Genomic DNA, 10,444 nt, shown 5'->3' with positions numbered 1-10,444 from the left:
AGAGAGAGAGAGAGAGACAGTGCACTGGTGGGTGAGCAAGCTGCACAGTGAATGAAGAGAGAGAGCAGAAGTAGCGAGAACACACATTTTCTTAAGGTTTTATTATCTCTATAAAATTCTTCTCAAAGGGGAATTCTACTTCTTGCAGCAGAGAACAGTATTAAATATATACCACCCGACTAATCCATATATCTGATTATCATTTTAAAATTACAACATAATCTGTGATACCTCAGATGTTGCCACGCTTTGGCTTTGCACTTTAAATTAGCACCATCCCTGTCATCATCATTATAAATACATTTTCTCAGTGATGGAAAGAAATGTGACATTAAGTGTAGGCTGTCATCTAGACCTTGCTCTTGGGATGTGTAAAACAACAGATGATGTTGACCAACTGACATTCTCTAGATCTAATCTCTCCGCCAGTCATTCTTGTTGCAGACCTCACCCTGCTTATCAGTGTGAGTGACGACTGAGGGTTTTGTGAAAATGATTACAGAGGACGGCTGCCAGACAGGGTCTGATTGAAGGGAACCGAAAAACAAGAATGTCAGTGTCAGGGGTTGTGCAGCTGTGGGAGGGCAGCTGATTTTTAAGATTTTTAAGATGTAAAGATTTTGGATTACAAGCTTATATATATTATTATAATATTATAAGACTCAATTGTTAGCCTAATGGCAGGTTTTCAAGTTACAGTAGTGGTAGCATCAGTTCGTGCCATGTGTTGATAAATAACTACGCCAAATGGTAAATCCTTTTTCTGTGTCCCTTTCCTGAACATCTTAACCTGACATACACCAACCCACATTCAAAAAAAGTCCATTGTATATACTACTAAAAAACATTCTGATGCAGACATTTTCTGCTAAAACAATGGTATGTTTCTGTAACGTGAGTGTGGTTTTTATGCCTACAGTACAAAGAAACATTGAAGTGCAGGGAAAGGCGTTATATTCACTGACTGTCCATACATCATTTTGATAGATTACTAAACACACTCTTAAATGTCATGGTTACAAGTTTCTGTGACAGAGTGTGGACCTGCTCTAATGAAAATACCAATAACCTTGGCTATATTTAGAAATAACTTGCCCTTAACCTTTGCGCCTTAAGTTTCACTGAAGTGAAATTGTCACTGGGATGTGCCATTTCTGCCACTGGTATGAGCAAATAGGCTGGGTCAGTGTTTTATGAAATAGCTGAGCTTTGCTGTTTTATTACTGCAAGTGTGCAAAGTGTTTGTGTATCAGCTTAATTATTTTTGTAACATTGAACATGCCACCAAGCAACACAACAAGACATCCTGTAGTTACACATAATTACATGTCAGGAATCTTTAAAGAAAGAGTCAGAAAAACATTTCTGGAATGTCCTTTCTTTCCGAAAGAGTAAAATGTGGTTCAACCAGAAAAGCGGATGAACCCCTACCTGCTGCCCACCACACCCACATGCTGATAGAGAGGCTGCATGGAGGGGTAGGGGGGAAACTGTCAAACACATTCTTCCACTTCAAAGGGCCCTCTCTCGCCACTCCCACTCTGTTGTGTATGCCAGCTATATAAGAAAGGTGACCAGGGTGATGCTCCGTACTGCAGATCAACTCACCAGGTCACTCTGTGAAACTCCAGCTGTCCTTCCTGAGCCCGATCCAGAAGATCCTCCGCCATGTCTATCAGATCATACGCAGGCAAGACCCTGAGCGTCTATGGTGGAGCAGGTGGGCGTGGCACCCGCATCTCCTCAGCCCAGATGAGCTATGCACCATCCTCCGGAGGCTTCAACCTGGCCGACGGCCTGCCGGGCCTGGACCTCCACGTGGGAGCCAATGAGAAGGCCACCTTGCAGAACCTGAACGACCGTCTGGCCTCCTACCTGGAGAAGGTGCGCTCTTTGGAGAAGGAGAACGACCGGCTGGACAGGCAGATCAGAGAGTGGTACCAGAAGAGAACCATCATCAGTCACGACTACTCCGGCTACTTCGCCACCATCGATGACCTGAAGGACAAGGTGTGTGTCTCAAAACACTCTGGCACCTATCTCTCCTGAGTACTCTGCATGTGTGTCTGTGTGTGTGTGTGTGTGGGTAGGTGGGTGGGTAGATGGGTGTGGGCAGGTGTGTCTAAGTAGATCAGCAGGTATGTGGTTGGGTTGGTGGACTGGAGGTACGCCTGACATTTATCATCAAGGGGCAATAACTCAGTCACTGTCACTGGTGAAGAACGCCAGTTAATCTGTGTGAACAGAGAACAAGGGGCTGGTAAAAGGTGGTCTGACCAGTTTTCACAATAGCAGTGGTACAAAGACAAAAGCGGAGAAGTCTTCGCAATCTGATATTTTCCTCAACGCGCTGCCAGTGGCACATTTCTGTCTTATCATATTTCCCATTACTGTCCTAACAGGTGCATTATATCTACAGCATCACATCCAACAGCATTCAGGCTCACAGTGCTAATTCAAGAACAATGTATGCATAGAGCATGAAGCTTTATGTTTTATTGACTTATTTTTTCTCTTTTTTTCTTCTCAGATTCGTTTTGCCTCCAGGATCAATGCCAAGATAATCCTGGACATTGACAATGCCAAACTGGCAGCTGATGATTTCAAAATGAAGTGAGTGATGCAAGTCTATACTGTGTCTACATATGTCTGTGTGTGTGTGTGTGTGTGTGTGTGTGTGTGTGTGTGTGTGTGTGTGTGTGTGTGTGTGTCTGTGTGTGTTTAACTTATTGCTTTATTTATAAGGGTCTCAGTTAGCTCTGCATTAATGTGTTAGGTAGCTTCCTTGGATCCCCTTCAACAAAATAAACAAATACAATGTGCATGTAGAACATACACACAAAGTTAAAACAAAGATACAATGAAAAAAAAACACTTTGACATGGGTCACAGCATATAAGACAAGGGAAAATATAACAATGACGAGTCACCTTTGTACAATGCTAAAGTACTTCTCATATTCAGGTGTAAATGGAATGCATAAGATACAATGCAATAAAACAGGTGAAATAATAATAATTTTTTTTAAAAACAATCAGTAGAAGTAAAAGTAAAAATGTGTACAATTTACATCTGCAGGAGTTCCTCTCTCATTTACCACATAAGTGAAACCTTGCATCTCCAGTAGCGTGTGAACTCGTGTGTAGCCGAGAACTTCTAATGTTAACCACCCGCCCCCCCCGGCCTCTGTCTGTCCTCCCTGTGTGACCCTCAGGTATGAGAACGAGCTGGCCATGAGGCTGGCTGTGGAGGCCGACATCGCCGGCCTGAGGAGGGTGTTGGATGAGATGAACCTGAGCAGGATGGACCTGGAGAATCAGTATGAGGGCCTGAAGGACGAGCTCATCATGCTCAAGAGGAACCATGAAGAGGTGCAGTATAGGCATGAGGGACAGATATTCATGGTGCATCAGTCAATCCAAATTCTTCTGGGTTGCCGTGTACAAGCACCAACCAAAACTGATGAGTTCACAGCATTGCAGATATCCTACACTATACTATATTTCCCACACACAGAAAATCCTCTAAATCACACCCACACACGGCTCTAAAACAGTTGAGTATTTGAAAGGTGATTAAATGCTCACCGGTACAACATTGCCCTTCTTTTCAATAGCCGGGAGCTATTCAGCGGATGGAAAAGATGTCACCATTTGTCATGGTCTTGTGTTGTGGCCGCTCAGTGTGGAAACAGCAAACATTGTGTGCACGTAACCCCTGCCTTACCTCTGATAGAAGTGCGGAAATTCCCTTTCAAGTTGATGTTGTTATAAACCTTTCTGCCCTGTTCTTCCTCGTCTCAGCTCTTCCCTTTTCAACCAGCACACTTCCTTGCATTCTTCTCTCCTTCCATTAGCTCATTGCTACTGTTTTGGGGTCACAAGCACGCACACACACACACACACACACACACACACACACACACAAACACAAACACACACACATACCCACAGCTTACAGAGACCTAAGAACCAGTACTATGCAGAATTTACTGGATATTCATGTTAACAAGGGTGAACTGTAGGTAATATTTAGCTTAAAATTCAGCAAGCATTGCTCAAAATGAACAAAATAATAATACTGTGTTGGTTTGAGTTTGCTGCAGTGTCTGACAGTGCTGTTTCTCTCTGTAGGAGATGGCTCTGCTGAGGAGCCAGATGGGTGGCCAGGTCAACGTGGCAGTGGATGCCAGTCCATCCCCAGACCTCAACCAGGCTATGACGGATATCAGGGAACACTACGAGAGCGTGATCGCCAAGAACCGCAAGGAGCTGGAGGCGTGGTACCAGAACAAGGTAGCATAGCTCGCCTTGCTGTTGCCATCTTAAAATACAGTCACTTAGATGTTTTATCAAGGCTGCAGCGCCATGTAGGCCACAACTATAAGTTACACAGAGTAAAGTACGACTATGAAATAAATCATTAGTGAGCCATACATTGTGCACTTGGAGTTTGGAGGCTCTATCTCACTTTTGAATTTAATTTAATTATAATTCTTATTAGTATTTTTACTTTGTAGTCTTTCCCCAGGTTTCTTTCTTTTTCCCCTTTTTGGCAGCTAGCTTTTTTCTTTTGTGCTATGAGGGTTTGGTCAAAGGGTGTTTTTTCTTGTAAACAAGAACAGTGATTAATGTCTCTAACTAAACTTGAACTTGAACTTGCCAGATATTATGTCAGATAGCCTATTTCTTGTTCAAAATATGTAATTCAAAACTCACAAAAGCTGAAGTACTGGGAACAGAGGACATCGGGGTTTTCTTGACTGCATGTCAGTGATGTATTATCATCCTACAGAGCCGTGTGGTAACACATGTCACGCTGTGTTTTCTTTATCCACCTAGATCGCAGCAGTGGAGCAGGACGTGATCACAAACACAGAGATCCTAGTGACAACTCGCTCAGAGATCAAGGAGCTGAAGAGCACCCTCCAGAGACTACAGATCGAACTGCAGTCCCATTTGAGCATGGTACGCCAACGTGCACCAGTGGTGTCAAGTGATGCACATTTTCCTTCCCCCTCTCTGCTTGAACATGTGTTTGTCAAAGAAAATCAGCTCAAGCAGTTTTTTGTAATAATAACCTGCACAATATCAAAGATTTGTTGTCTCTTGGTGTTGCAAGTGTAGTGCTTCAGGCATGGACAAACACACAAAATCACACCTGACGGGCCTTGTGTATACAGCAGGTTTCAACATATACAATGGACTTCCTAGCACCTGCAGTGATACAAGCAATAAACATGCACTTTAATAAACCAAAGCTCACCCACTTCTCACAACTTCTTCTGCTCTCCCTCCGCCCCACCAGAAAGCGTCTCTGGAGGGCACCCTGGCAGAGACCCAGGCACGCTACGCCGCCCAGCTTGCAGGCCTCCAGAACATGGTGACCAGCCTGGAGGCCCAGCTGTCCCAGATCCATGCCAACATCGCCAGCAACAAGCAGGATTACGACATGCTGCTGGACCTGAAGACCCGGCTGGAGCTGGAGATTGCAGAGTACAGAAGGCTGCTGGACGGGGAGGATGACAGGTGAGAAGTGATGGGAGGAGAGCGAGGGAACAGGAGAAAGATATGAGTGGTGGTGGAGATGTATGTTTGGGAATGTGGAAGGAGGAAGAGGACAGATTAGAAAGAGAAAGAAGGAAGAAGGAATGCAAGAATAACCATTCAGTAGAAAAATTAACCATGAAAGTTTCCACTGTAAATGATAGACAGACATACTCCAAGACTAATTTTCTTTTCTTCCTTTCCATTCACAGCTCAAAACAAGGTAAGCAATTTTTCATCACTGAATATTTCATTTAGAATGACATAGGTGACATATCATGACAGTCGTATTTTAAGAAATATGATGAGGTGTCCTCATGGCTGACAGGTTGTTTTTGTCTTTTCCAGTGGTCACCAAGGTCATCACTGTGGTGGAGACAGTCGTGGATGGAAAGGTGGTTGAGAGCACAAAGACAGTTGATGTGGATGTGGATGAGATCGAGTCATAATTTGCCACCTCCTTCAAAAACCAATAAAGATTATGCAGTGAGAGCAGATTTTCTTGTGTGGTGTAATTTCTCTTTGAGTGTATTGTATAATCGATCTGTAGTAGCACTGATGAAATGGCTAGTCCCTCGTTTTCACCATCAACATGTAATGTGTCAGATTTTACTTCACCAACTTAAGCTATGGATGTCAGAGCAAGTAAATTCCTGATATATGCTGATTATGCTTTTTTATTTTGCAGGCATAAGGATTTGTTTTTATGTCATATATCCATAAATCATTTTTAAACCTTCCTTTATCAGAGAAAGACTTTTGCCAAACATGCATACTCTTTTTCAACACGATGGCACTTTCATTTTGATCTGTGTCGCTATATTCCTTTACACTTACTTTACACACACTACAGCTGGGGGTTATCTGCTTTACTCGGTGGTATGCACATGGAAGGTTTTGACAGAGGGGAGAGCAATATTGTATTTATGAAATTATTCTCCGACCCATTTTCCCCACCTGACCCCAGACCTTCCAAATTTGCACTTCTTTATCCTTCAGACTGAATCTCATGAATGATGAAATGTCACTAGCACATGTGAAACAGCGCAGCCTTAAGCTATCAATTTATAGTAAGTGAGAAATTTATTCCTGGCACGATGAATCTGTAACTCTGCCAGGATAATTATATGTCAGCACAGTCTCATAAGGTGCTTCCATTGGCCTCATGCCAAAGCATCGCACATATAGGAATCATCCTGTTATTTGGAATTGAGCAGACTAGAGACAAAAAAAGACATTTGGGACAACATGGCATTCAGCAAATTGGGTGCTTTTTTATTGCATTCACATGTGTATGTGTTGACAGTATTGGATCCAGATGTTGTTTCGGCGTTCCACAGGATTGTGTCGCACCCTTGTGTTCCGTTTGCTGCTTGATAGATGATTAGGTGGTGGCGGTGGTGGAGGACACCACTTGGCCATCCACCACTTCCTCTGTGACCACGACCACCTTGGAGCTCCTGGTGCTGCCGCTGCTGAGGCTGCTGGAGGAGGGAGGGGACAAATCACAGTGTTTGAATCATAAAGTACTAAGATGATTTGGAGCATAGGAGCAGCTTTTCATGTATGTGAACATGCATTTTTTATTTTGACTGGTGTGGATTGTTGATAAAAGTTGTATTTTCAGTATTTGAGCAGAGACATGATGGAGGCTGTAAAAGCCTTTTTCAAAAATGCGATTATTGCTGCAATATGATGCATTTCTAGGATAGTTCTCACAATCCATTTGGAATATGTGATGGAATTAACTGTTGTCGTAACTTCATCCCTCCAACTCTTCACTTCCTCCTTCCCTTACCTAGCTTCTCCATCCAGCAGCCTCCTGTACTCAGCAATTTCCATCTCCAGCCGGGTCTTGATGTCCAGCAGCATCTTGTACTCCTGGCCCTGGCGTTCCATGTCAGCGCGAAGCTGCACCAGCTGTTCCTCCAGGTTGGTTACCTGCATCTGGAGACCTTGGAGTTGCATTGAGTACCGCGCCTCTGTGTCGGCCAAGGTGCCTTCTAAGGAGGCTTTCTAGTGATCCAGAAGGACAAAGGAGAGAAGGAGAGAAGGGAAAGAATGGATAACAAAAAAAATATAAATGTGTGTCAAAAAGGTATATTAAGCTTGATGTCACATTTGGAGTTTTACTTCATTATGCTGGTGTGAGCAAAGTGCTGATTCATTGTATCTGGCTAAAGTGTGATAGTTAAAGTCACAATGAAACAGCATTTTGATAGCATCATGCTTCGTTAAATTGATTTATTTCTTGTTGAAACAGAACTAAAGCAGGTTAATTTGATGGGATGGGTGTGATAGTACAAAAATGTGACGTTTAAGCTGGTTGAAGTTTTTGTGCACTCCAGCCCATTCCCAGGAGGAATAAATCATGAGTTTTGATATAAAAAATATTTGGGTGAAAAGCGGACACTGGGACAAGAGGTGGGGCTTTTGCTTCACCAAAAACATGATCACTGAACACTTACCATGCTAAGCTGAGACTGCAGTTCGATCTCCAGGCCTTGCAAGGTGCGACGGATTTCAGTGATCTCTGACTTAGAGGTCTGGATACCTTCTGTGCTGGCAGCCACCTCCTTGCTCAGTGTCTCTGACTGCAAAGAACATCAGAGAACATCAGTGTAAAATATACCCAAGCACATAAGAGAGCTGAATTGGTATAAGTTATGTACAATACAGCTGATGCTACATTTTACAGTGCATGTGAAAATTTTCATTTTTTTTGCTCGGCCCTTGATCCTGTCCTACCTTTGTCTGGAACCAGTTCTCAACCTCACGCTGGTTCTTGTTGGCCAAAGCCTCATACTGTTCACGGATTTCAGCAAGAACTCTGTTCAGGTCCTGCTGTGGTGCTGCATCCACCTCCACATTGATCTGGCCACTCATCTGGCTCCTCAGCGCTGCCAATTCCTGATGAGATGTTGACAGAATGGTAAGAGGTGGACATTTGCTTTGACAGTTGGAGTAACAAGTTAAAGTTAGTAGTGTCTCCTAACATCACAAACTTAATTGCACTTGGTCACCCACCTCCTCGTGGTTCTTTTTCAGGTAGATCAGCTCCTCCTTGAGACCCTCAATCTGCATCTCCAGGTCTGACCTGGCCAGTGTCAGCTCATCCAACAGCCTCTTCAGACCGGCGATGTCTGCCTCCACTGACTGTCGCATGGCCAGCTCATTTTCATACCTTTGAGAGAGCGACAGATCAGACGTTTGCAGCTGAACATCAGCATATGCATCTGCAGTGTATGAATCTCTCGTAGCTACGTTCAAATTGATCTTCAGGACTCCTTTGAAAGGAACAAATTCCCAGTTTTCCATTTCACCCAGCTTTAGCCATCTTTTTCTCTCTGATGCTGATGCTTACTTGGTTCTGAAGTCATCTGCAGCGAGTTTTGCATTGTCAATGGCCAGGTAGATGCCTCCATTGTCGCGGGTGGCATCCTGGATCTGTAAGATGAAGACAGTGTTTCATGTGACAAAACAAATAAAACATTTTTATGCCACAAATAGTCTCCAGCTGCAAACTGACTGTTATCATTATGGCAAGTGTCAGCTGCACGCAAGAGTCTAGCACAAGGACACTGGTGTAACCTCCCACTGTTACTAAAATGCTGTCAAGTATGCAGTGAATGCACTGTAACTGCAATACAAAATGTCTAAGACTGGAAGAGCTGCAAATAGCTGCAAGTGGTAAAAACCGTGCATAAAGGTGCCAAACATATTAGCCAACATAATAAATTTTTTATTAAACCGAAAAAAATATGCGGTGTATTGTGTAATTTTAAACATCAATGCATGGATGATTGAGAAATTACATGTTATAACATGAAAGCATTAGTCAGGATTCAAACATCATGGGACATACCTTTCCCTGCAGGTCAGCAATGGTGGCCTGGAAAGCTGAGTAGTCACGGGCAGCGGGGGAGGTCTTGCTCTCCATGAACTGGCGGATCTTCAGCTCCAGCTCAGCGTTGGCCTTCTCCAAAGAGCGCACCTTTTCCAGGTAGTTGCCCAGGCGGTCATTCAGGTTCTGCATGGTGGCTTTTTCATTGGCTCCCACATGGAGGTCCATGTCGCCCATGCCAAAGCTTGCACCTCCGCCTGCACCTCCACCTGCACCTCCGGCCATGCCAAAACTATAGCCACCAGCACCAGCACCTCCCCTCAAAGCCATGTTGTGGGATGCCATGGAGACACGCGGTCCACTTTGAACCCCATGCAAACTAACAGCCCGCCGAGTAAAGGAAGGGCCACTATATTGCATGGAACCGAAGGTCACAGGGGCAGCCCTGACGGAGTTCGTCACGCTGTAGGTTCTCACAGACATTGTTTCGGCTTCTGAGTTAGAGGGGAGATCTGCCTGCCTTGGAGAAAAGGAGACTGTGGTGCACAGCTCTGCCTCTGTCCCGTATTTATCCTGCACAAGGCAGGTGGAGGGGCTGGACAGAGAGGGAGAGGCCAGAGGGAGGAGCATTAACTAAAATGGGGCCTCCACCCATTATACACCCTTGAGGCTGATTCTGTTCAGAGATGCAGTCGGGAAAAAAAGAGAAACAGTGTGTGATACCATTGCACAATACATCCAATGCTAGTTTGTGCTCAGGGCAAGATTATTTTACTGAATATCATTCAAACCTTTTAAATGCATGCAAACTTCATGACACTCTCTTTTGTTATCCCATACAATTGGCATGCTCCATATTAATAAGCATGAAAATAGTGCATTCATATGAGCTTTTGAACTTGGCCATCATAAAGAGCCACACCTTTTACTGTTAGCCAGAGGTTAGTTAGTCAGTCAAATCCAACAGCCTTAGAACCTGACCTGATATGTCACTTGGCTGACAGGTCAGGTATATTTGTGTTGAATTCATGCCACAATTCTTGAATGATGCTGA

General features: G+C 43.9%; 2 protein-coding genes across 3 annotated transcripts; one reads left to right on the top strand and one right to left on the bottom strand.

Moving 5' to 3' along the window:
* Positions 1-1,582: 1,582 nt before the first annotated feature.
* krt98 (keratin 98) lies at positions 1,583-6,004 on the top strand. Its single transcript, XM_030052150.1, has 8 exons — positions 1,583-2,010; positions 2,531-2,613; positions 3,215-3,371; positions 4,134-4,295; positions 4,842-4,967; positions 5,308-5,528; positions 5,759-5,769; positions 5,895-6,004. The coding sequence occupies exons 1-8, from the start codon at positions 1,669-1,671 to the stop codon at positions 5,993-5,995; spliced, it is 1,203 nt and encodes a 400-aa protein (XP_029908010.1). The 5' UTR covers positions 1,583-1,668; the 3' UTR covers positions 5,996-6,004.
* A 791-nt stretch (positions 6,005-6,795) lies between these two features.
* Positions 6,796-9,973, bottom strand: krt15 (keratin 15). 2 transcript variants are annotated; one of them, XM_030052117.1, is made up of 7 exons: positions 9,412-9,973; positions 8,911-8,993; positions 8,574-8,730; positions 8,295-8,456; positions 8,015-8,140; positions 7,345-7,562; positions 6,796-7,027 (listed from the first exon to the last, which is right to left on the bottom strand). In XM_030052117.1, the coding sequence occupies exons 1-7, from the start codon at positions 9,871-9,873 to the stop codon at positions 6,931-6,933; spliced, it is 1,305 nt and encodes a 434-aa protein (XP_029907977.1). In that variant the 5' UTR covers positions 9,874-9,973; the 3' UTR covers positions 6,796-6,930. The 2 variants fall into 2 exon arrangements, with proteins under 2 accessions (XP_029907977.1, XP_029907969.1); XM_030052109.1 differs by having other exon boundaries at positions 6,796-7,030; positions 9,412-9,972.
* Between the last annotated feature and the right edge of the window lie 471 nt (positions 9,974-10,444).

Source organism: Myripristis murdjan, chromosome 1 (genome assembly GCF_902150065.1).
Source record: "Myripristis murdjan chromosome 1, fMyrMur1.1, whole genome shotgun sequence".
In the NCBI taxonomy this organism is placed as follows: Eukaryota; Metazoa; Chordata; class Actinopteri; order Holocentriformes; family Holocentridae; genus Myripristis; species Myripristis murdjan.
Note: the sequence above shows the minus strand (reverse complement) of the source record. Positions and strands in the feature narration are given on the sequence as shown.

Excerpts from the sequence above, each read along its gene's own strand:
- krt98 (XM_030052150.1), top strand. The coding sequence starts at position 1,669 with ATGTCTATCAGATCATACGCAGGCAAGACCCTGAGCGTCTATGGTGGA. Across the intron at positions 2,011-2,530 it reads TCGATGACCTGAAGGACAAG|ATTCGTTTTGCCTCCAGGAT; the intron begins GTGTGTGTCTCA and ends TTTTCTTCTCAG. Across the intron at positions 3,372-4,133 it reads TCAAGAGGAACCATGAAGAG|GAGATGGCTCTGCTGAGGAG; the intron begins GTGCAGTATAGG and ends TTCTCTCTGTAG.
- krt15 (XM_030052109.1), bottom strand. The coding sequence starts at position 9,873 with ATGTCTGTGAGAACCTACAGCGTGACGAACTCCGTCAGGGCTGCCCCT. Across the intron at positions 8,457-8,573 it reads TGAAAAAGAACCACGAGGAG|GAATTGGCAGCGCTGAGGAG; the intron begins GTGGGTGACCAA and ends ACATCTCATCAG. Across the intron at positions 8,141-8,294 it reads AGAACTGGTTCCAGACAAAG|TCAGAGACACTGAGCAAGGA; the intron begins GTAGGACAGGAT and ends TGTTCTTTGCAG.